Source organism: Conger conger, chromosome 1 (assembly GCF_963514075.1).
Source record: "Conger conger chromosome 1, fConCon1.1, whole genome shotgun sequence".
NCBI lineage: Eukaryota > Metazoa > Chordata > Actinopteri > Anguilliformes > Congridae > Conger > Conger conger.
In genome coordinates, this window is record NC_083760.1 from 63,560,579 (window position 1) to 63,586,164 (window position 25,586).

Below are 25,586 nucleotides of genomic sequence, written 5' to 3' on the forward strand. Positions count from 1 at the left end.
AGGTTGTAAGTGTATTTTCACAAATATCTTTACTTGATGCTAGACTTTAATATATTAGAAGGTCGCACATCGGCCCCCACACATTTAGGTGAATCTATCTTTTTTCTTTGTAAATATTAGCCATATTTTGTGAATCATCCATTTTCATGGCTTTGAAAGAGTGTTTGTTACATTGGCTCTGAAGTGTAAAACAAAACATAAAACGCAAAAACAAAAACTTGCAGCTCTGCAGTGCAAATCGCAAAAAGAAAACAAAAAAACAAAGCGTACAGCTTTCACAAACATAGTCTAGGTAAAACAAGCTATTGTGTTTTGCACGTCAGAGCCCAAATTCTAGACTTCAGTGCCTCATCTTTTCCCGTTTTTCTTTTTTGTTTTGCACTTCAGAGCCGCCGTCGTTTGTAGTAAACTACTACTTCCAGAAATGCGCTTCATCGCGATATTTTGTATAGTCGTAACGCGTCTGCGCAATAGTAGTTTTGGCCTTCGATGTGGAGTGTCGCGTTCTATGGTTTGTGGAGGGGAAAAACAGTGGATAGCTAGCTAACAATGGCGACATCGACAAGTGTGACGGGGGGATCTGGTTCAAGCGGACAAGCGACCGGGCAGGCGGGCAGCGGTCCCTCAGTTGGTAGGAAGAAAGATGGTGGTCCGTCCTCGAAATATTGGGAGAGCGCCGAGACAGTCTCGCAGTTAGAGTCGGTTCGTCTGTGGATTGGAAAACACTACAAAAAGGTTAGCGCTTGCTACCCTCCATTGATTCCGTGGCCTCTCCCCGCGCCACACTAACATTCGCCGGTTCATGCCACACAATGCATTCCTAATCTGTCATATTTCTGTAAAATAATGTAACGTTATTGGCATAACTGTTATTTCTTAGTAGTGCCGGGTGCAGCTCATTTGGCAGTTAGTTGGCTTAACGCAGTTCACCTATGTGAACAGGGTTGCTTGCTGATAGCTAGCTAACGTTCACCAACACCGAGGGGGTTGGGGACGTTAAGCTGCTAGCTAAAATACAACAGGGTAGCTAGCTTGTGAAGATTGGTGTTCAGCATCAACAAAAAAAATAAACCTCTTCTCACCAACACCGAATTTCTTGATAATATCCCGATAATTTCCTGCGTTTTTACAAGAAAGCGTTGGAAATGTGATTCTTGCAAAACCAGAAAGGAAGTAGCGCTAGCTTGCAAGCATAACAGAAGAGATGTTTTATTGTTCGCTGCGCTAACGCTAGCTAGGTAGCTACAGTGCTAAACTGAGTTGTCGGATCATCTGAAAAGTTGCTCGTTGAAATTACTTAGAGTGGTCTTTTAACATGTTAATATGCACGCAATTGTAAGTGGTACACAAGATCACTTAGCTTGGTGACGTTTTTCGATAGCTAAACATCACCCAGTGAATTGAGAGGCCGTTGAGCTTTAGGCTAACGTTACAGCTTGCTGGCCGGATGCAGAATATGAAACCGCGTAGGCCATCACTATGACAGCTCATTGTTTATAGTAATTCTACAAAATATTTCACGTTGATCCCTCTGCCTTGGAATTGAACGGATGTGCGTGTTTCAAAGATTGACGGCGGCATTTCCCCATTTCGGTAGCTTTGCAGGCTTTCTTAAAATATCCTCTAACCACGCGTTACAAGTAGGGCTACATAATCAGACAGGCAGACAAAGGCTTCTGTCGCGTGTCTGTGTTTATGTTTGTATTGGCTACATTTAACAAAAGTAATGGAAACTTATTTGGAAAATATTCGGTATGAAATTAAGATTGCATGTGCCCGAGAGTGTAAAAACTGAGTAACCAAAGAGGACTTGCTGATTGAATGTTTTCCTTTATATTCTAGTCAAATACATTTTTTGTGTCGAAGCATTTCATCTTGTTATGGCATCAAAGTAACCGGCGTGCTTCTAGCGGGGGCGGGGTTGCAGAGCATATTATAGTTGATAGCCAAAGACTTGCAATTCCCTAAAAAACTGTAAAGCGCACCGTGACTGGCTATTATGAACCATATTTATACATTTTTTGGATAATTATATATATTTTTCTGTTGCTATTTTTCCACATAAAATACCGTAGAAAATCAAAATGACACAATGAATCAAAACTTTGTAAATTACCAGACATTTTGTTTAAGAAACACCGTGTTACATTTGGTAGCTATATTAGGATGTTAATAAATGTTTTTCGTACAGGACTTGACAATGGTCCTTGTTTTTTTTATGTTTTATTGTTTAGGGGTATACTTCACTGGTAGAAATCATCTCAATGAAATTATAGTTGTTTCTGATCATCGGTTCATATGTTTTATGAAACTATGGTACTTGTAGAATCTAAATATCTTAATGTACCTATCTAGCCAAAATCCCCCTTATCACCTGTGGTGCATTCCATTAATAATGGGTTTATTATCAATTTCACCATTTCCTATGAACAGAATGTATGCATGATGAAATCGTTAAGCTTGTTATGTTCTAGGACCTGTAATTGCCTTCCTTCAAAAAAATAGTTTGCACAAATCCCGATTGATTGATTATTAAATTCTGCATTCTTTTGAGCCACTGAATGTGCAATACCCTTCTCCCACAGTATGTCCAGGCCGACTCTCCCTCCAGCAAATTTTTGGCAAGCTTGGTTGTCCAGCTGCTGCAGTTCCAGGAAGATGCTTTTGGCAGAAGAGTCAACAACCCAGCTCTCACAAAACTTCCTGTGAGTTTTATTGTTTTGACCAAACCTCAGTAGCCATCACAATTTGATAATTGGTATCTTTAGTGTTTTTTAAACCTTTTGTGTTCAGTCTAGTTTTCTGCAAATTGCATGTTATTTGTTCTCAGTTTTTACCAATCCACAGTATTCCCTTAATATGATAAAACCGGTGCTGATAAGAAATTTATCATAACTTGCTTCATTAGGCAAAGAGTTTCCTGGACTTCAAGGCGGGGGGAGCTCTGTGCCACATTCTGGGCTCTGCATACAAGTTCAAGAGTGAGCAAGGCTGGTGAGTGTACAGGGCAGGGAGGTGGGTAGTGAGTGTAAGGGGCAGGGAGGTGGTGAATGTTAGGGGCAGGGAGGTGGTGAATGTTAGGGGCAGGGAGGTGGTGAATGTTAGGGGCAGGGAGGTGGTGAATGTTAGGGGCAGGGACGTGGTGAATGTATGGGGCTCACAGTGTGCATTCCATGTCCTGCTCCCATTGAACAGGCGCCGCTTTGACCTGCAGAACCCCTCCAGGATGGACAGGAATGTTGAGATGTTCATGAATGTGGAGAAGACTTTGGTGCAGGTACAGCCTTCCTAACGCCTATGCAAAAAAATAAATTCTGAAGGACTTCATGAATCGACCACCGGGGCAGTAGTTGCCGTTTCTGATGAACAATATATCCCATGCTCTTTTTGCTAATATTAACATTTGATGTTACGTGGTTCATATTGAAGAGATGTCAGTGTGGTATCGCTTTGATCTCCTTGTCGAGTGGTTGACTGACAGCTCTCTCTTTTAGAACAATTGCCTGACACGACCAATTGTGTACCTGGTCCCTGAAATGGAGCAGAAACAGGCCAACAAGCTGAAGGACATAATAAAGAGACACCAGGTAGGGAGTCTTCATGATGGCGTTCACTTGGTATGGGAAGTTTGTCTCTACGGATATACTCATCTGTGCAGTGGGAATATGGTGGGCTGTCCATGGGAATACTGGTCCATGGGTCGTGCACAGGCATGGGAATGGGAAGTGTGCATGTGTATTATTTCCGGAATAATGGAAAATGGGAGGGAAGCTGTGCTCATGTCAGAACTGTGCCCCTCTACCCCCAAAAGCACAGTATGCAAACCCTTCACTGAGGCAGATACATTCACTCTCACTCCTGGCCATGGAAATTAATGGTTTATCTGTTATGTCACTGTTAGAGATGCACAGCGATATCGAGGCGTTTCAATATCTGTCAATAATGGCTTAAATTGAAAAAGAAATTCTCCAAAGCTAGCCAAATCTGTCATCTCAACCGTACAAACTGTACAGAGACTAGACCAGTGTGTGAAACTCCAGTCCTGTAGGGCTGCAGTGTCTGCAGGCATTTGTGGTTTCCTTTTAGTCAGCAGCCAATTAAGGCCTTGAGAACAGGGTGAGTCAACTTTTTAGCCTGCTGTGGCCCACCGGGACTGGAGTTTCACAGCTGTTTAATCGTAAAGTAAGCAAGTTTAAATATTGTTTTCATACAAATGCAATCTGGAGCCCCCGGAACCAATGTGGGGGTAAGGGCCGTGCTCAAGAATCTTGACTTGATCCATAGATTGACTGTCCCCATGTATGTCTCATCTGTCTTTCTGTCCATTCCCTGTGCAGGGCTCCATCACCGAGGACAAGTCCAAGGCCACTCACCACATCTACCCTTCCCCAGCCCAGTCAGAGGAAGGTAGTGTGTGAATGAATTCCCCGCAACTCAGTCTCTCACTGCCATGATGCACATAGGTTTTGTTGTAATGTGTTAAAACCATTGTTTTTTTTTTAGTAGTGTGCCACTGCTCTACATATTTTATCAACTTGATAACAGGGCACATACTGTTATTGCTGCTGGAGAAAATGTGTAGTTTTACACATAGGTAGATTGTGAATTGCTGTTGTGCTGCGCTTCGGAAGATGGCTAGACCAATTTTTTCAAAATGTGACGATTTGGAGGTGAAAGATTTGGCGGTGTTATGTCGGTTTTTGTGTCGATTGACAAGCCTGTGTGCCTTTCAGAGGAGTGGCTCCGCCCTGTCATGCGGAAGGACAAGCAGGTGCTGGTGCACTGGGGCATGTACCCCGACAGGTGAGACGGGCTAATGCTTCAGAATGTGTGATTTTCCATCTTCAGGTCTTTTCACAGAGGTCATCGTGCCTTTTTCTGGACAACACATGACAAAAGATGCTTAGATGTCACTTGCAGTTCCTGACTGAATTGATCAAAATCATCCTTCTGATTTCTTTCTCTGGTCCAACCCTAAGAAAACTACATCTTGAGCAGCAGTTTTGTGTTCATAATATAAATATATGTTTTTTCTTTTTGATCGTAATTGTTATTTGTGTCCGGTGTGAATACCCATACAAGTGTGAGTTTTGCGTTTTAAAAATGGGCAGGGAGTGAATCGGCTCAGTAATCAAACTGTGACTATATCAAATGGTCATTTTCTTTAAGGGAAGTAAGGAATTGGGTTTTTGGCTGGGCCAAAATAGGACTGACTGACCTACTGACTGACCTACTGACTGGCCTATGGGACTGACTGGCCGATGGGACTGACTGACTGACCTACTGACTGGCCTATGGGACTGACTGACCTACTGACTGACCTTTGGGACTGACCTATGGGACACAGTTCCTCCACCTTTGGGCCCTCAAAGCCTTCTCCTCCCTGTCCTGCAGCTATGATACATGGGTGTCTGCCAGTGATGTGGAAGGAGATGTGGAGGATCCGCCCAACACAGAGAAACCATGGAAGGTGAGGGCCAAGCTATGTGCAAATGGCTGCTTCTGTGGTTGCTTAGGTTCCGTCATGCAGTTTGCTGCTGGCCGCAGAAGGCATATAGGCCAGTCAGATTGTGAACTTGGGTAATAGCAATTGGGTGATAGCTTTGTGAATGCAGTTGACTGACCACTGCTGTAATTTAAGTGACAATGCTTTTGCAGTGTAGCCTAATCATAGTCATGTGTACCTCGTGTTTGATATTTATTTGTCATTTATCATTTTTACCAGCCAACAACAAGCAAAGCAATACAGAGACCCAGCTCTCCAGACTCATGCTTTCCAATGTATAATAAGGCATTGACTTTTTTCCTGTATAAGTTGACTTCAGTGCTCATCTGCTTCTTCCACGTGTGAACTTGGTTGCAGTTGCCATTCGTGCTACAATGTAAATCTCGGGTCCATCGGGATCGACCAGCATGGCCAGACGAGCTTCAGTTATTGACATCAGCCCTGAATTGCCACTCTTAAGTTTGGAGTTGCATGTCCCTCCTGCTCGGAGCCCCCTGTCCTCAGTTGTGGGGCGTCACCCCTGTTTCCTGGTGTGTCACCCCTGTTTCCTCCTGCAGGTTCATGCTAAGTGGGTCCAGGACACCGACGCCTTTAACGAGTGGATGAACGAGGAAGACTATGAAGTGGACGAGAACAAGAAGCCTGTGAGTTTCCGCCAGCGCATCTTCCCGCGGGAGGAAGAGGTAGGCACCCCTGCCCTGTGCCTGTTCTAGGGGAGCGAAGGCTGGGCTTGGGGGAATGGCTGCTGCCTTGCATGTGGCTTCAGAGGCAATATTTGTGTCGGCTCTGTGCACGTTTGTGTCTGCGTGTGCGCGTTTCTTTTTTTGTTTTTTTTTGTGTGTGTTCGTGTCTGTATTTGTGTGTGCATTAGTTTGTGTGATTGTGTGTGCGTTTGTTTGTTTGTTTGTGTGTTCCTGTGTATTTGTGTGTGCATTTGTGTCTGTCTGTTTAGAATTTTTTTGCGTGTGTGTCTGTTCGTTTGTGTGTATGTGTCTGTGTTTGTGTCCGTTTGCGTCGCTGTGTCCGTTTGCGTGTATGTGTGTGTCTGGGCGAGAAGCAGAGGGTCGTGCCTCTGGTTTCAGGGGTATGTTTCAGGGGTGTGCTTCAGGGTGTGCTTCTAACCGCATGCAGCTGTGAGCGCAGTGCTTCAGCGCAGTCCGTCCGTCCGTCCGTCACCCATCCTTTCACCCCGTTTCCTCGCTCACCCTCACCCGCCCTCCCACCCCCCCCCCCCCCCCCCCCTCCGTCACCCCCCCGCCCTCCCGCCCTGTGTGAGACCGCCCCATCACTCATCCTCTCGCTCTCTCTCTCATCCTCCATCCCCACGTCTGATCAGTCTTCCCGTACACCCGATCGCAAGGACCGCAAGGCTGCCGCCTCAGGGAAGAAGAGGAGGCGCTCACCGTCCCCCCCGGCGACCCCCGTGGAGTCCCGCAAGAAGGGGGGCAAGAAGGGGTAAGGGTCACTCAAACTCCCCACCGTTAAAAAGACTGAAAAAGTGGGACTATCTGGACTGAGCCGAGGACCTGTTTCTCCCCCTCTGTGGAAAAAGTCCGGGTGGGCGTATGTATTTTGCCTTATGGGAAGTTTGCCCCGGGGCAGTTAATGAGTTAAGATGACTAAGATGTGGGGATTTGTCTGTCTGTCTGTCTGTCAGTCAAGGTTCTGTCCAATCAGGCCTTTTGTGGGTGCTGGTTACCGTGGCGCGCCTCTCATTCGCTCCTCTTTCCAGGAACCCGGGGCCGTACTGGAAGCGCAGAGGCCACCGTGAGGAGGAGGAGCCCGAGGAGGACCTGACTAAGGACATGGAGGACCCCACACCTGTCCCGAACATGGAGGAGGTGACCCTGCCCAAAAATGGTGCGCACACCCCGTCTCACGCCGAACCCCCCATTACATTACATTACATCTTATTTAGCTGACGCTTTTATCCAATGCGACAAAGAAGTGTGTATCAAGGTCTTTAAAACATACAGAGCAGCTTGGATAAGCTGCAATTCACAAAGAAAGCGTTGTACAGCCATAAACATAATTTCCAGTGTACAGGAGACCCCACCTGGTATCCTGGCAGGGTGCAGAGTAGGGCAGTACTATGGCACAAAGCATGACTGTTATGACCAGCTGAAGCAGTGGTTACAGAAGAAACATTGTTTTACTGGTTCTGTTTTACTTCCCTGTGACCTTTTCCTCCTGCACTGGTGTCTGCAGTGAACCCCAAGAAGGACAGTGAAAACACTCCGGTGAAGGGCGGGACGGTGGCTGATCTGGGTGAGCTTTGTGTGTGTGTGGTGCGTGTGTGTGTGGTGCGTGTGTGTGTGGTGCGTGTGTGTGTGGTGCGTGTGTGTGTGGTGCGTGTGTGTGTGGTGCGTGTGTGGTGCGTGTGTGGTGCGTGTGTGGTGCGTGCGTGGTGCGTGTGTGTGTGGTGGGTGTGTGTGGTGCGTGTGTGTGGGAGCTGAGTAAAAGTCTTTGTGTTCTGTAGACAGGGGGTTTACTTATTGGTCCCCCCCCCCCTCCTCTCTTTCAGATGAACAGGAAGATGACTCCATGATCTCTGGAGGCAAGGTAAGACAAGGGCCCCATTGAAAATCACTATCTACTCTATGCTCTTTGGGCACGCCATTGTATGTTGTACTGATTTTCTAAGTGAAATTAAGAGATTTTCTAAGTGAAACATCTACAGGCAACAAACTTAAACAAAACATTTAAAGTTTAGGGACTTTGTCAGTAGCCCCTCTTTTGCTTTGGCAAAATTTGGCACAGCTTCCAAACATTTCAGAGCCAACTCACAGGCCTTTTATTCTTGCATGAGGATGCCCCTGATATTTTCAGTGTGGCGTTATGTACCGGGGGGGGGGGGGGGGTAAATTTCAGTGGGTCTCTCCAACCACCCCAGCCTGAAATTTCAATGAAGCTCAAGACTGTTGCTCTTCCCACACCGGCCCGCAGGAGGAGGAGGAACCGGGCAAGGCGGAGGTGAATCGCCTGATGGACTCCAGTGAGGACAACGTGACGGAGCAGACTCATCACATCATCATCCCCAGCTACGCCGCCTGGTTCGACTACAACTGGTGAGGGCCGCCGCACACACTCCAGGAAGCGCTGAGTCATGGTCTCACGCCGTGTTTCTGGGCTTCGCCGTCCTCACGTTGCTGGCCTTCAGCGTTCTCCAGAAATGAACCTTCTGCTAGTGAGCCAATAAATAGCTGACTGTTTTGATTTGATTGGCAAATCACTGGCGAATAGGCGGCATTTCAGCTCCGAAAAGCATGACTTTCCTCTGTAATAAAACTATTTGATAAACTAAATGGAAAAATAAATGGAAAAGCTAATGCCTCAGTCAATGGAGTGAATATCGCATGTAGCATATCCCTAAAAGAAAATTATATCTTCATCCCTTTTCTCAAATTGTTGTCCGATTGGTTAGCTATTGCTATTGGTAAGCGTGCTAGCTGGATAGCTTGGTCAGTGACACATTTATGAATGGGGGGAAAAAAAGAAAGAAAAGAAAAACAGCCCTTGCCTTGTCCTTTCTACTTTACTGGGTGTGTTGCGATAGTTTTTTTTTTTTTTGTTGCAACAACTATTAGCTGTATTTTCATGTACCTGAAATGTAAAATTTCAGGCACAAGAAAAGGCATTTTTTTTCCACAGACACTGAGCTGTTTAGACCCCTGTGGCATGAAATGGTCTGATGCGCAAGTGCACCCCTTGAATCCCTTTTGAATTGCGTGGCCATGAACAGACCCTGACTGTCTGTAACTGCACATATCTGAATCACAAGTCGTCTTTATAGTTCGGACTTTTCTGAGATTTTATGCACTGTCAAAACAATATTGTTCAGGGTGTTTAATCAGAAGAGTGCTCTGAGTTGACCTTCTAGCCTCAGACTGTACAGTAGCCCTATTCACTGTACACTGCAGAACTGAGCATGTGCCTGAAGCAAAAGGCTCACGCTTTGCCTCCCATAATGCTGCTGTGTTAAATGTGCATTTCTAGTATTCCATACTTTTGTTAAGGTTCTGCAATCCAGCAGGAAGACTGTTTTAAACTCATATTGTTTAAGATGTGATGACGGCTAACATTTAGGGTGGGGGGAGTGGCTTTAAGCGACTGTATGGACATTGCTTTGGCATGGCTGTTTAAAATGGCTGCTTCTCCGTAGCGTTGTCTCCCACACTCTCTCACTCCCTCTGACGGTTGGCTCCGCAGCATCCACGAGATCGAGAGGCGAGCGCTGCCCGAGTTCTTCAACGGCAAGAATAAGTCCAAGACTCCGGAGATGTGAGTTCACAGGCGCGAGAATGCCTGAAAGGGCCTGGAAAATGTTCAACAAATGGTGAAAAATTGTGATTGACTTAAAACAAGAGCTCCCAATGCAGAGAGTGGTCGATTTAAGGATATGTATAGTTTGGTTGCCTTTTGAAAAATGGTAACATTTTTGTTATTCGTGTCTAAAAAGAGTCCTTTGTGAACAGTTGGCTGTTGGGAGCAGTCTGCATCCTGACACTGATTTTGTTGGGCAGTGGGGCTATTTTTAACTCTGATGTCAGGTCAGATCAGAGTACAGGCCAATAGACCTATCTCCTGCACTCTGCCCACCCATAAGTTTACAATATCATAGCAACACATCTGCCAAATTATAATAACAAATGACAGCAGTGGTGTGCAATCGCTAGCACACTCACTAGCAGCTTTCCTGCACTGCATTATTTTCTATGTTATATGGCTGCTGTATGGCTTTTTGTTTCAATGATCGGTCTTTGGTCTATTGGTCATGAAATTTGGCGAGAGCTTGTCGGGCTGGTTCGGATCAGGCTGTAAAGATGTTGGGCTTCGGCAGGTTTCTAGGCCGATGCAGACCTCAAGCTCTTGGCTCTTTTTGCCACAGTAACGTTGCCACAACCGAACTGACATTTCATAAGGAACTAAAATAGTGAAACGGGCAGTGCTGGTGAAGGTCATTGATTTGCATGAATATATGTGCATTTATTCTCACCCCCTCTTAGATACCTGGCCTACCGAAACTTCATGATTGACACATACCGGCTGAACCCCCAGGAGTACCTGACCTCCACGTCCTGCCGCAGGAACCTGACCGGGGACGTGTGCGCGGTCATGAGGTGAGCTCCAGGACCGCTGCCCCCACTGCTGTTACCCCACACCTGCTGTTACCCTACACCTGCTGTTACCCCACTGCTGTTACCCTACACCTGCTGTTACCCCACTGCTGTTACCCTACACCTGCTGCCCCCACTGCTGTTACCCCACTGCTGTTACCCTACACCTGCTGTTACCCCACTGCTGTTACCCTACACCTGCTGCCCCCACTGCTGTTACCCTACACCTGCTGCCCCCACTGCTGTTACCCTACACCTGCTGCCCCCACTGCTGTTACCCTACACCTGCTGCCCCCACTGCTGTTACCCTACACCTGCTGCCCCCACTGCTGTTGCCCTACACCTGCTGCCCCCACTGCTGCTGCCCCCACAACCGCTGCTGCCCCCACTGCTGTTACCCTGCACCTGCTGCCCCCACTGCTGTTACCCTACACCTGCTGCCCCCACTGCTGTTACCCCCACGACCGCTGCTGCTGTTACCCCCACGACCGCTGCTGCTGCTGCCCCCACGACCGCTGCTGCCCCCACGACTGCTGCCCCCACTGCCGCTGCCCTTACCTGTAACCGTCCCAGGGCGAGCGGTCCAGTGTAAAACCATGCCTGGTGCTTATGAAGAGTTTGGTGTGGTGATTGAAGTATGGCGTATGATGCGTTGTTTCCTCATGGGGGATGAGGTGATCCGTTTGCTTGCTGTGCTGTCTGTAACATGCCCCTCCCCTCTCTCCCTCAGAGTCCACGCCTTCCTGGAGCAGTGGGGCCTGGTCAACTACCAGGTGGATGCAGAGAGCCGGCCCCTCCCCATGGGGCCCCCACCCACGCCCCACTTCAACGTGCTGGCAGACACTCCCTCAGGCCTGGTGCCCCTGCACCACCGCCCCCCACAGGTACCTTTTAATGACATTTCAATTGCATTCTCCAAACTGGGGCGAAAAACCCTCAATGAGTGACTTAAACGTTTAGATTCCCTTCGGTTCCTCCAGGACAGTTCCTCACAGTGGCCTCCCTTCCCCCCCCTTCCAGATCCCAGCCTCCCAGCAGATGCTCAGCTTCCCGGAGAAAGGCAAAGACAAGCCGTCGGATATGCAGAACTTCGGCCTTCGCACTGACATCTACTCCAAGAAGAACCCCAAGGTTGGCTCCTGTGCTGTCCCTGCAGGCTGTTAACCGGGTTCTAGCACAGCTGTTTCCCTCAAAACATCCCTGTCAGACTCAGTAGCTCATCTTTGTTTGTACAGTAAATTTTGTATTTAAATATGATGATTTTGATTCTTGAACATTAAGTTGGCTTTGTGATTCTGTCTATTTATGGGTAATTGCATAACGCAGGTACAGTAGTAATCAGGAGTAGCGCTTTACAATGGGGTTACGTGAATTGGCATGAACTAATTTAGTTAACTAACTACTGAGTAGTTCATCATTGTTTATGTATTTGTACATAATTCATTTGTTAACCACTAACACAGCCTCACCAAAAGTTGCACGCTGTTGGGAGAAAACACATTGTTCAACACAGAAAGCGTTTCAACATGCCCCTTGTGTCACGCAGAGTAAAGGTGCCAGTGCCGGCAGGGAGTGGACTGAGCAGGAGACTCTTCTGCTGTTGGAGGTGAGTGGGAATCAGACAAATCACACGCAGCCTCAGTATTGCACCCACCAATCCGAAAAGTGCTAGCATTCTGAACTCGATTTCCTTTGTATCTCTAACTCCCATTGGCTCTCTTTAAACCCTCTCTGCCAGGCTCTGGAGATGTACAAGGACGACTGGAACAAGGTGTCTGAGCACGTGGGCAGCCGCACTCAGGACGAGTGCATCCTGCACTTCCTGCGGCTGCCCATCGAGGACCCGTACCTGGAGAACTCGGACGCCTCCCTGGGGCCCCTGGCCTACCAGCCGGTCCCCTTCAGCCAGTCCGGCAACCCCGTCATGAGCACCGTGGCCTTCCTGGCCTCTGTGGTGGACCCGCGTGTGGCTGCGGCCGCCGCCAAGGCTGCGCTCGGTGAGTGAGCCTTCCTGAGTGTGTAATGGTCAGTGTAGCTGTGCGGGTGTTTATGTGACTGAGTGTGTAATGGTCAGTGTAGCTGTGCGGGTGTTTATGTGACTGAGTGTGTAATGGTCAGTGTAGCTGTGCGGGTGTTTATGTGACTGAGTGTGTAATGGTCAGTGTAGGTGTGCGGGTGTTTATGTGACTGAGTGTGTAATGGTCAGTGTAGCTGTGCGGGTGTTTATGTGACTGAGTGTGTAATGGTCAGTGTAGCTGTGCGGGTGTTTATGTGACTGAGTGTGTAATGGTCAGTGTAGCTGTGTGTGTTTATGTGACTGAGTGTGTAATGGTCAGTGTAGCTGTGTGTGTTTATGTGAGTGAGTGTGTAATGGTCAGTGTAGCTGTGTGGGTGTTTATGTGAGTGAGTGTGTAATGGTCAGTGTAGCTGTGCGGGTGTTTATGTGACTGAGTCTGTAATGGTCAGTGTAGCTGTGCGGGTGTTTATGTGACTGAGTCTGTAATGGTCAGTGTAGCTGTGCGGGTGTTTATGTTACTGAGTGTGTAATGGTCAGTGTAGCTGTGCGGGTGTTTATGTGACTGAGTGTGTAATGGTCAGTGTAGCTGTGTGGGTGTTTATGTGAGTGAGTGTGTAATGGTCAGTGTAGCTGTGCGGGTGTTTATGTGACTGAGTCTGTAATGGTCAGTGTAGCTGTGCGGGTGTTTATGTGACTGAGTCTGTAATGGTCAGTGTAGCTGTGCGGGTGTTTATGTTACTGAGTGTGTAATGGTCAGTGTAGCTGTGCGGGTGTTTATGTGAGTGAGTGAGTGAGTATGTAATGGTCAGTGTAGCTGTGCGGGTGTTTATGTGAGTGAGTGTGTAATGGTCAGTGTAGCTGTGTGTGTGTTTGTGAGTGAGTGTGTAATGGTCAGTGTAGCTGTGTGGGTGTTTGTGAGTGAGTGTGTAATGGTCAGTGTAGCTGTGCGGGTGTTTATGTGAGTGAGTGTGTAATGGTCAGTGTAGCTGTGTGGGTGTTTGTGAGTGAGTGTGTAATGGTCAGTGTAGCTGTGCGGGTGTTTATGTGACTGAGTCTGTAATGGTCAGTGTAGCTGTGCGGGTGTTTATGTGACTGAGTCTGTAATGGTCAGTGTAGCTGTGCGGGTGTTTATGTTACTGAGTGTGTAATGGTCAGTGTAGCTGTGCGGGTGTTTATGTGAGTGAGTGAGTGAGTATGTAATGGTCAGTGTAGCTGTGCGGGTGTTTATGTGAGTGAGTGTGTAATGGTCAGTGTAGCTGTGTGTGTTTATGTGAGTGAGTGTGTAATGGTCAGTGTAGCTGTGTGGGTGTTTGTGAGTGAGTGTGTAATGATCAGTGTAGCTGTGCGGGTGTTTATGTGAGTGAGTGTGTAATGGTCAGTGTAGCTGTGTGGGTGTTTGTGAGTGAGTGTGTAATGGTCAGTGTAGCTGTGCGGGTGTTTATGTGAGTGAGTGTGTAATGGTCAGTGTAGCTGTGCGGGTGTTTATGTGACTGAGTGTGTAATGGTCAGTGTAGCTGTGCGGGTGTTTATGTGACTGAGTGTGTAATGGTCAGTGTAGCTGTGCGGGTGTTTATGTGAGTGAGTGTGTAATGGTCAGTGTAGCTGTGCGGGTGTTTATGTGACTGAGTGTGTAATGGTCAGTGTAGCTGTGCGGGTGTTTATGTGACTGAGTGTGCTTTCTCAGAGGAGTTCTCGCGCGTGCGGGAGGAGGTGCCAGCCGAGCTGGTGGAGGCGCATGTGAAGAAGGTGCAGGAGGCGGCGCGCAGCACGGGCAAAGTGGACCCCGCCTTCGGCCTGGAGAGCAGCGGCATCGCCGGCACGGCCCCTGAGGAGCCCGAGAAGACCGGTACACACACCTCCCTACTTACACCTCCCCTCTCACACCTCCCTACTTACACCTGCCTACTTACACCTCCCCTCTCACACCTCCCCACTTACACCTCCCCTGCATCACCTCCTCCAAGTTGTGGATAGTTCCAGCCCTCTGAGTTCCTACAACCTGGTAGTGAAGGGTTAATAGTGAGATATATATATACACTGTGTTTGGCCAGCAGAGGGCAGCAGAGCAGTATCTTGAGCAGGGAAGGGCAAGGCTGTTGTAAGCAGGGAGTTTGCTGGTCAATAAGCCTCAAATCTGATTGGCTTCTGCCTTCTGTTTTTGTGGCACAGACTGTCGCTGTGACAACACTGTTCCCATTCTCTATCAGACCAGTTAACACTGCTTGTCAAACACGGCTCCTCCTTTCAATCCTGACAAACTACAAACATATAGAATTTTTACTGCTACTCCTCCTAAGGACAGAATCAGCCTAGAGCCCCTGAAGCTGCAGGGCCTGAACTGAGCTGCAGGGGGCAGTGTGGAGACTGTGGGTGAGGCTGTGTCGGGGGGCAGTGTGGAGACTGTGGGTGAGGCTGTGTCGGGGGGCAGTGTGGAGACTGTGGGTGAGGCTGTGTCGGGGGGCAGTGTGGAGACTGTGGGTGAGGCTGTGTGGGGGGGCAGTGTGGAGACTGTGGCTGAGGCTGTGTGGGGGGGCAGTGTGGAGACTGGCTGAGGCTGTGTGGGGGGGGCAGGGGCAGTGTGGAGACTGGGTGAGGGCTCAGGCTGTGTGGGGGGACAGGGGCAGTGTGGAGACTGGGTAAGGCTGTGTGGGGTGGCAGGGGGCAGTGTGGAGACTGTGGGTGAGGCTGTGTGGGGTGACAGGGGGCTGTGCTAAGTGGATTAGAGTGGCCGCAGCAGATGGAGTCATTTGGAGGGGGAGGAGCAGAAAGTGGGTCAGCGAGTCCAGTGTGCCGCAGCTTGCCTGGCTGACCGAGCGTCACGGTCTCCTGAGCACTGAGACCACCGTTGGACCGTGATGACCGCTTCAGTCCAGTCTCACAAAGAAAAAAAACTGAGGCAGGGTGTAAATATGTGTCATTTGCTACCTTCTGCTCACCTGCTCTGTTATAACCTGTCTGCATCCTGACCAGTTGCACGTTTACTAAAACAGTAACAATGGTAGGATTTCACTAACTTTTACCACTGTTGTATTGACTGTCCTTGGCAGTTTAAAGCATGGAGCCTTTACAAATTCTGCTTTTAAAAGTGATGCAAGAGTGTCCAGTACATATATAGGGAAAGCCATGAAAGTACAGAAATTACACCAATCACTCTCATCTTTCCATTTGACACAAATTTCAGTGTCGAGTGAATGCCATCAAATCTAATGAGGGTCTTTGTAAGCTAGAAGTCCCTTTCATACAACTGCAGCAGAGTGACCTGCTGACGCCCTCCGTCTGTTAGAGGCGGGGTGACAGATGCCGCACTGCCGTAGTCCAGTGACGCGTTGGGCCTGATGCTGTCTGGTCCACACACCGCTAACAGCCGCGGACTGGCGGCATGGTGAAATGGCTGTGGACGTCTGTTTTATATCTCTGCTGTGACGTGGCAGGACCTCTATCAGAGCCGCAGATCTTAGCATCGCGTTGTCAAAACGGCGCCGCAAGCCCCTCCAGATAAAAGCGTCCGCTAAGCCATGAAGATTATGCGATACGAATCGTCGCCGAATCCAAGCTACGGCTGTAACACGGAGCACTCTCCCGTCAGGGAAGACTTTCCTCCCGTGTTTGTGCCGACTGTAACCAGCAGTAATCAACTGTGGCAAGCCAAGCATTCCACCTTCCTTCCTTCTGAGTTCTGGCCTGGAAAATGTGATCTCCGTACAGCCTGCCAGGCTTGGAAAGGCAGCCCGTTCCAAAGGCCCGAGAAGTTCCTCTGGCTTCTCAGGGAAGAGGGCGGTTTGCGCTGTTGTGAGCAACATGTCTGTGTTTGACATTTACGGAGGCTGCGTGCGTCTGTTCTGCAGCTGCCGGAGAGACACGGAGAGACGGCTCTTCTGCGTTGTACCGCCGGGCTGAATGGGCAATACTCCATGAATCTTTCATTCAGTCCGATTGCTAAACGATGTACTGCTCCATTATGGATGTTCATTATCTTGGCTGTCTGCGCTCTGGAACCTTAGCCGCTGTGCTAAAAATGAAAAGGAAATGTTCAATTTCCTAACTGACGCGATTACCAGCCACCTGTTTCTGGATTCATTTTCCTCATCTTCTTGGAGGAAGGGTTGTGTCAACAGACAGGGGGCGTCCGTGCACATGTTATAGAGGGTATCGTTTTTTTAGCTGGTGGTTAATCTGTTTATCTACTGTTTCTGGCTGAGTGGCAGAGCTTTTTCGCTAAATACGGTTGTTGAATTGACTTCATACAATTTTGGTGAAAACCAGTTATTTTTATTAATGTGAGGTAAAGAAGGATGTACCCAGGATAGCACATTATAACCAAACCAATGTTTTTCTGTGAACAGAGCAAGCCCCCCCTCTCTCTCTCTCTCTCTCTCTCACACACACACACACACACACACACACACACACACTGCTCAGAACACACAAAAAGGCACCACTTGTTGATGTACAATCTGTGTCCCGGCCTCATTCTTGATTTTGTATGGGGAGTGAGCTTTCTGAACATGTCCGAACTCAGTGAGCAGCCGTCTTCTTTATGGAATACTTTACAGAGGGTAATCCATACTCCTAAAATGCATCTTGATGTATATTTTAAAATGTTTTATTGAAGCTACAAACCCTCTGGGTTTACCTACGTGTTTTTGGTTGTCTTTCTGTTTCCAGCAGAGCCACCAGAGGGGGACAAGATGGAGGCTGATGGAGAGTCCCAGCAAGCTGACAAGGTGAGTTAATAACCATCATTTTTATTTGTGGGGCTGTGGCCTTTGATTGGTTTACGTAACTCATTTACTGACTTCTCAAGAGCTCCTCCCATTTTCATGCTACTAGTCGCCTTATTTTTGGCAGTTGTTTTCAGCCATGCTTGATTTTGTGGTCCCTTCTGGTTTGTGGTCCCTTCTCGTTGCCAGTCAAAGCACTTTCTCTGAACACTAGACTGTGTAACGCCAATGCTGCTAACATTTGTCCAAAAACCAGTGCACTTGCTTTGCTGTGGTACGTTAATCTTCACAATGGGTCCAGCTCTAATTAATGACAAAAGACAATGATGCAGATTGTTAGTGGGTCATTTTGTTTATTTAATCAGTGGTTCCTCTTTGGAGAGGTGTTATTTGGACCACTTACTAAAAGAGGGTGCTTGTCTGTTCATTCTCGCACATTTTGTAGCCATCTCCTATTTATTAATTATAAACAGCGAATAAGATTGCAGTGCCATTACCATGAACACTGGTTAATTTATGATCGCAATAAAATGCTGTGTCTAGAATGGGGATTTTCGACTCCTTGTCTGACTAGCTAACCTAGCAGCTAGCCATTTCGTCATCATGAGGCTACAATTGACTTACTGCTCACTAAAAAACTTACTACCACTAACGTTGGCTGTTGTGCTAAGGGCCTGTTTGCAAGGTGGATGGGTATTGGTAATGACCTTGCATCTATCGTCACATATTTCTGCCAGAAAAGACGAGTTTCTGTGAACACATACGGATTCACTCCTCACACGGGGCACAAACGCTCCATGTAAAGACACTGAGGCGCGTGACACTGGCTTTTCTCCCGTCAGGCCGAATCCAAGGACGAGGCGGAGAAGCCGGGCGAGTCTGCGGAGAGGCCGGCGGAGACGGAGAGGCCGAAGAGCGAGTCGGCCGAGCAGGGGGACCGGGACGAGGCGGAGAGCGACGGGGGAGACGAGGCCAAGGCGGGAGGTAGGGGCTGCGGAAAGCCCTCCGGCCGGGCGCGCAGCCAGAGAGCCCAGTTTGGGCTGACCCGTGCGTCTCTGTGTCCCAGATAAGGACGGAGAAGAGGCCATGGACACAGCCGAAGGCCCCAAAGAGGCCGAGGGCGAGGAAGGCCGGAAGAAGCTTGAGCACGACGTCGGGGAGGGGAACATCGCCACGGCCGCGGCTGCTGCCCTCGCGTCTGCCGCCACCAAGGCCAAGGTGAGGCGCTGTTCAGAACGCAGACGCACGCACATGCACACACAGACGCGCGCAGACACACGCAGGCGCACACACACCCAGACACACTGCAGTAAAGCCTGAACTCCACACCCCCATTGTTTCAAGTCAACCAGAACAAATCAGAAAAAAGTGATTTTGTCCTGTTCTGAGCCCGTCTCCTGGTGTCTCTCAGCACTTGGCAGCCGTGGAGGAGAGGAAGATCAAGTCTCTGGTGGCCCTGCTGGTGGAGACGCAGATGAAGAAACTGGAGATCAAACTCAGGCACTTCGAGGAGCTGGAGACCATCATGGACCGGGAGAAGGAAGCGGTGAGTCTGTGTTCTTCATCCCAACACCAGAGCGTTTGGTTTTTTTTGCAGCATCGCCGGCTGTGTGAAGTAGCACAACAGGCTAACAAGACTAGCAGATGTGCTAAAGCTACCCTCTGAGAGCTGGGCCTTCAGGCCCTCTGGCTGTCTGTGTCTACATTCAGCCTTAAAATAATGAAAACGCCTTGAGCTTTTCAGAGCGGGGATTAAAGCACGGGGGCTAACGGCTCTCGATGGAGCTCACAGAGGCGGGAGTAACGGCCGGGACTGGCCTGTCCGCTGCAGGGGAGGGGGATGGCGGTGTGACAGGGAGGTTACCTCAGTGCACTTCCACCTCTCAATCGTTCTCTTGACGCTCTTCAAACCGCACAGCCTGTGAATAACATTTAGAAACGGTGGAAAATAATCCGCCCTTGGGGGGAGCCAAGACTAAGCTTCCTCCACTATTGAGATGTGCCAGAGGGTCTTTGGACATGCGTGGTGTGGTGTGGATATTGTTTTGCGGGGTTTGCGAAAGGTTCTCTTGGGAGACCTCAGAAAGCTTCAGGGAACCGTTATTAACCAAGTTTACCAGCTGAATTCTTGTATAATTTTAATATAATTCAGTGAAGTTTCATTCTAATTCATGTTTCCCTCCTCATTTTTAAATGTAATTCTTGAGTAAATTCAAATATAACTGCTTCCCACCCACTCTCTACCTGGAACTGTAGGTCTGAGACGATTGTCTAATTGAAAAAGGTTCCTTTTTCTTTTTTTTTTTTGCTAAATGAAGTCCTCAGCCCGCTTCCTGTCAGCGCATTGTGCAGTCAGCCTGTAGACTTACCTTTGTAATGCAAGCTGGGTCATTTCGAGACCGTGCACAGCTGACAGAAACGCAGTCCTCGGTCACCATGGGAACCCGGAGCTGAAATGAATAATTTACTGACATGCCTCTGCTGTGGGAGTGTCCTCCGGGGGCTGCTGGCTCTTTTCAATAGGTGCTCTGTGGCCTCCGTTCTTATTGTGCGGTATTGCTGCCCATATAAAGCATTCATTTTCTTTATGTAGCGTAACTACATTTTCTTACAGAATGTTCGCTTACAGACGGTACGAACAACTGTTCTTCTGTGGAATCTTTAGGCTTTAGTTGCTGTTGTTTATTATTATTAGTAGTATTATTTATTCAGGTTTTCCAGGCACATCTTCTCAGGGTCTTTCGGCTGGATATGCCAAATTTCATTATCAGAAACTTTTCAAAACTATGCAATTCATTCTTTTTAAACTAGTCTATAAAAATGGTCTGATGAAATATTGGAGAATATTTAAACAAGATTTATTGTGGTAACTGAGAATTCCGGGTGCCGTTTCTGCCCAGCTCTAGTGTCACGATGTATAGTTGTAAATATGAACTACTGCTTGCTACAAACTCGCAAATATAGCCAATAAAGATTTCTGGAAGTAGCCTCGTTTTATCTTTGGCAGCAGGGGAATTCTGTGCCTGCGCACTGCCAAAGTTAAATGGGTCGACAGGAAACCCTGGCTACCCCCATCCCGCCCTTTCAACATAACGTCATAACGTCCTCATGACTGCAAACATTACCCTGTTAGCTTGTGTTTTCTATTGGAATCACTTATTCTTGTGCCCATACCTGAGGATTCTGTACTGACTCCCGCTCCCTCTTTCTCCCCCTATCTCTCTATCTCTCTCTCTACATTTGAAAACACGTGCATTCATACACACACACACCATACCTCACATACACCTCACGTACCACACACACACACACACACACACACACACACACCATACACACACCATACCTCACACACATGCCACACACACACACCATCCCTCACACACCTCACACACACCTCTCTCTCACACGCACACACACCTCTCATGCACACCTCTCATGCACACCTCTCATGCACACCTCTCATGCACACCTCTCATGCACACCTCTCACACACCCCTCACACACCCCTCACACACCTCTCACACATCCACACACACGCACCTCTCACACACACACTCACACACACACAGCTGGAGCTGCAGAGGCAGCAGCTGTTGACCGAGCGGCAGGCCTTCCACATGGAGCAGCTGAAGTACGCGGAGATGAAGGCCCGTCAGCAGATGGAGCAGCAGCAGCAGCAAGCCGCGGCCGCAGCCCAGAACCCGGCCGTGCACCACGCCCATCCTGCCCCCGGATACCCGCCCATGCACCACCCCATGGGCCCGCACCACCCCCAACAGACCGGTGAGCACCCGCCCGGACACCTACTGAGACCCCCAGACAGAGCAGTCTCTCCATGTCCTTCAGAGGGCAAAGAACGCCGGAGGCATCTGAACTAAATGTTCATGAGCCCATTTGGGGAGTGCTGCTAATCCATCCTGTTTGGCGGCATTACTGTGTCGCTGCCTGGATGCGTTTTTGCCCTTTTGTCCTCGTATGCAGGAATATATCATCTCTTTTTGAGAGAGCGCTTCTCGTGTGTTCTGGGGGCTGCATTGTTGTTCAGATACGTGTTTGCTTTATTTATGCCAGGCACCGAGGGAGCTTAGAATTCTTTGTGCCCGTGCAAGTTGTTTTTACCTGTGATCCTGTGTGGCTTCTACTGAGCTAAGAGAAGGTAAAGAGGGTGAGAGTTTTGTGATTTCTGCCTTGAGTTTGAGTCACCCTGCGTCTCCTTCACTGCAGGACCAATGGGAGGCCCCGGCCAGCCAATGGGAGGCCCCGGCCAGCCAATGGGAGGCCCCGGCCAGCCAATGGGAGGCCCAGGCCAGCCAATGGGAGGCCCAGGCCAGCCAATGGGAGGTCCGGGCCAGCCAATGGGAGGCCCCGGCCAGCCAATGGGAGGTCCCGGCCAGCCCATGCCCGGGCGCATGATGCCCGGGGGTCCGCCTGTCGGGCAGACCCAACCCAACATGCCCCCCATGATGGGACCCCGGCACCCTGGAGCCCCCAACGGCATGTGTGAGTAGCCTGCAGCCACCAGTCTCTCTCTCTGTCTAGACGGCCCTTCTCTGTACGTCTGCGGTCTGTACTGGTGTTTTTGTGCCTCCCGAGCGCTCCGTCTCCTTGCGTCTGTTCTCGCTGCTGTCCTCTCCTCTATACCTATACAGTCTGGGTTTCATATAGCTTTGCAAAAGCCAGCATGTTCTCCTTGTAATGTCTCTTGATCCAGACACTACATGGTTAGTGCATGTTTTGTGTGAAACAAAGAAAAACGGCATTAAAGCAAAGCATTTGTAGCTTTGGCTGTGTAATTTCAGAAGGGCTGATTTCATATAATATATATTATTCACATTATATTAAATGTTCACCGCCATTGAAGTGAGAAAGCCAGCGCACGGGCTAATTGCCAATGGTGATGTACTTCTCAGCTGCTGCCCACTCTGTGTCTGGTTAGGAGGGGCAGGGATTTGTTTTGCAGTGCTAACCCCTGGCCTCTGCTGCTCTTTCTCCCTCGCAGACCCCGTCCCTCCCGCTGCACAGCCTGATGGGATGCCACCTGCCCCCGTGGGTCCTCCAGCATCCCGTGTGGCTGAGAACTGAAACCTTCTTCCCACCCCGGACCTACACACACACACACACACACACACACACACACACAAACACACCCCCCTCTGGGACACCAAACACACACCACCCCCTCCACATGAACATTACTGGCGCCCCTCTCCTGTGTCTGATCGGCCACCCTGTCCCACAATCCCTCCCACCAGTTCAGCCTAACACCCACAAGCGTGCGTACCTACAGGGAAAATCCTGATTCACACACACACACACACACACACACACACACACGCACACGCAAGCACGAACACACACACACACACACACGCATACACACACACACGCAAGCACGAACACACGCGCACACACACACACACACACACACACACACACACACAGACACACACCACACACAGATACACCACACACAAGCTCTACAGGGAATTTTCTGATGCATGCACACTCACTCTCTTCTCTACAGGGAGAGCTGTACACACAGGCATGCCGTTCTTAGACAGGGTGATCACACGAGAAATGATATTCTGACGAGCGTTAGCAGGGCAGCTGGGGGAATGCCATTGTTTGGCGGTTTCTTATCTAGTACTGACACTGGTTATATGTGAGTAATGCCAGGGGCAAACAGGGGGTGCTGAACGGAGCCCCCCCAGTAGGGCCAGACAGCCAGAGTTTGTGTTCCCTCAAATGTGATGCGTATATGTATATTGGTTCGTTTCTGTTGTGAACGGGATCGTCAAGAGAGCACATACACTATAGACTCGACAAGAGCTGCGTCTGGACATTTCACCGACTCCTTCGCCACTATAGCCTGACTGTTGCGCACTGCAGCTTGCCCCCTCTCTGTCTTCACAGCGTCGGTAGGCGCCCGTCTGCTTCGACAGCTCGATACCCCCCCCCCGTTCTTATCTTCTCACTGGAAATCTACCTCTTGCCCACACCTTTCTGCCCCATCGCACTCTGTGTGTGGCCTCGTACTCACACTGGGTCAGGCTGGGTGGGGGTCAGAGCTTGCAGGTTAGAGGTGGTCTCTCCACTGCTGCCCTACGTCGCCCAGTCGGCCTCTCACCCTCCTTGAAGCTGCGTCCCGCTGTCTACACTGGAGCGGCAGACACCGTTGGGTTGGAGTCCATCGTCCAGTGCAGCCTGCTGTTAATGGGACCGCTGAAGAGAGTTGCATGCCTTTTCCTGGATAATGTGTGTGTGTGTGTGTGTGTGCGTGCGCTTGCGTGTACGTGCGCGTTTCTCCTCTGCCAAAGCACAGAGGACAGTGGTAGCGTAGCGATTTTTTGTATCTTCCACATCTTCCCTGTAGCCCACTTCCTGCTCTCAGCGCGTGCCACGGCTGTCCACATATACCTCTTCCAAAGGACTGTGAGTTTTTAGCTTGCCTCTGCTGTAGTTTGTAAGGGGGAGATGGGCAGTGCTGGGGTTCGTCACTCATGCACAGGAGCACGCCCACACGACGTGAAGGTGTGCACGCAGCAGGCAGGTCACATGCTGTCCTTCTCCCCCCCCCATACCCTCAGCCTGTAGTGATGGAGAGTTTTGGCTCCGCTCCACTGGTGCCCTTAGGTGTCTTACTCTTTACCGTCTGTTAAGAACACCCTTTTGGTGTTGATACTGTAGCTGGCAATGCCACTCCTTCCTTCTGCAGCTCTCTCTGGCTTGCAGTGCCTCTCGCTCTTCCTCTAACTCTCTCTCTCCTCTCTACTGTCTGTGACTGCTGTGTAGAGGCTGTCTGTCCTCCCTCAGGTGAATTTCCATAACCCTCACCCCTCCTCTTCAACACCGTGTGCAGCCCACTGCACTCGACCCTTCCCACGACATTGTCACAGGTGACGGGAACCAAAACTGCGTTACCCTATATATCTTTTATTGCTTTTTATTTTATGGTAATGTATTTTTTAAAAAATAAAAATTAAACTTTGCGTAGTTCACTTTTTTTTTTTTTTTTTTCTCTGTTCTTGAAGTTTGTAGCTTTTTTTATTGTTAAATTGGTACTGAGACCTAAACACTGTCGAATAAAAGTGGTTTTGTATGAACTGATATTGGTGTGAGACTCATTCTGCGGTCTTTTGGGGCTCGGACCATGGTAGCATTTAGTCTTTTTTTCTCATTACGACACTGACGGGAGTTGTATATGGCCTCGTTGTATGTCTGTCTGTGTATAGCTCGTCCTGTAAGCCTTGTGTGAAGTGGACTGCTGACTGAACTGTGTATATGTAAGCTCACTTTGCATTGGTGGGAGATTGCTGTGATGAAACTATAGCACCGATACTTGAAGGTATAGCTGGGCACTCATGCCTCCTCCCTGCGTGTGTTCTGTGTGACAAATGCGGGCTTTTTGGCTGAGTGAAGAGCCACCCTGTGCTACCGAATACCCCTGATGTCGTCCCCTGAGATCCATTTCCCGTCCTCTCCATTGTCCCGGGCGTCGGCCTTGTGGCTCAGCACGTCGTTGAGACAGACGTGCTGTACGTTCTAGTGGGAGCTGAGAAGCTTCTGGAATAGGTTCAGGTCTTTCATAATTAACACCCTGCTCCTCCCCTTGCCCTCCTGCCTCCCTGGGTTGCGCTGATTCTGCCACGATGAATGAACTCATGCCCCTGCAACTCGAGCGTACCTACCCCCTTCAGTTCCGTTACCTCTTCTCCCAGTCTTCCCACCATCTGTGAGCGGTGCGGTCCGACTTATTTTCCTCTGCCGCCCCTTGTGCCTTTTTCCTGTCTGTTCCCAGGGTGTCTGATCTAATGCAGTCGCTGGCATGTAGTATGGCGAGAGTCATTCGTGGTAAAGGCACAAAGCTCTCCTCGTGTCCCCACAGTGGTATTGTGTATATTAACTGGATTAGAGGTAGGCTCTATATGGTTATGTTGTCATCGATGACCTAGCATCTTGTCTTCACATTTCTCCCGGTATAACCACTCCTGACCCTTTCACACGAAGAGATGAGTTAGAACGGGTGGTGTCTCATGGTTGTTTTCTGAATTCTGAGGCGGTACATTATCAGCCATACTTATGGAAGGCATGGCGGTATGTCACATAACCGAAGCCTGTTCACAGTGGTGTTGCTTTGTGACGCTGGGCCCCTTTTCGCTGTTTCAATCAACAATCACACAGGTCCAAAATGCCACATTGCATTTCTTTCAGGGTTATGTAAC

The 25,586-nt window shown here is 49.1% G+C and overlaps 1 protein-coding gene across 3 annotated transcripts; it reads left to right on the forward strand.

Annotated features, from left to right (window-relative positions):
* Positions 1 to 489: 489 nt before the first annotated feature.
* LOC133130452 (SWI/SNF complex subunit SMARCC1-like) lies at positions 490 to 24,471 on the forward strand. Of its 3 annotated transcripts, none has more exons than XM_061245062.1 (28): positions 490 to 735; positions 2,586 to 2,705; positions 2,909 to 2,994; positions 3,196 to 3,277; positions 3,495 to 3,587; positions 4,338 to 4,407; positions 4,734 to 4,803; positions 5,395 to 5,470; positions 6,064 to 6,189; positions 6,843 to 6,961; positions 7,239 to 7,366; positions 7,715 to 7,774; positions 8,031 to 8,068; positions 8,453 to 8,574; positions 9,716 to 9,787; positions 10,513 to 10,626; positions 11,354 to 11,507; positions 11,644 to 11,754; positions 12,170 to 12,229; positions 12,362 to 12,620; positions 14,325 to 14,486; positions 17,306 to 17,364; positions 18,204 to 18,345; positions 18,428 to 18,579; positions 18,773 to 18,907; positions 20,934 to 21,147; positions 21,589 to 21,864; positions 22,364 to 24,471. In XM_061245062.1, the coding sequence occupies exons 1-28, from the start codon at positions 550 to 552 to the stop codon at positions 22,444 to 22,446; spliced, it is 3,369 nt and encodes a 1,122-aa protein (XP_061101046.1). In that variant the 5' UTR covers positions 490 to 549; the 3' UTR covers positions 22,447 to 24,471. The 3 variants fall into 3 exon arrangements, with proteins under 3 accessions (XP_061101046.1, XP_061101053.1, XP_061101061.1); XM_061245069.1 differs by having other exon boundaries at positions 17,309 to 17,364; XM_061245077.1 differs by having other exon boundaries at positions 6,064 to 6,150.
* Positions 24,472 to 25,586: the final 1,115 nt, after the last annotated feature.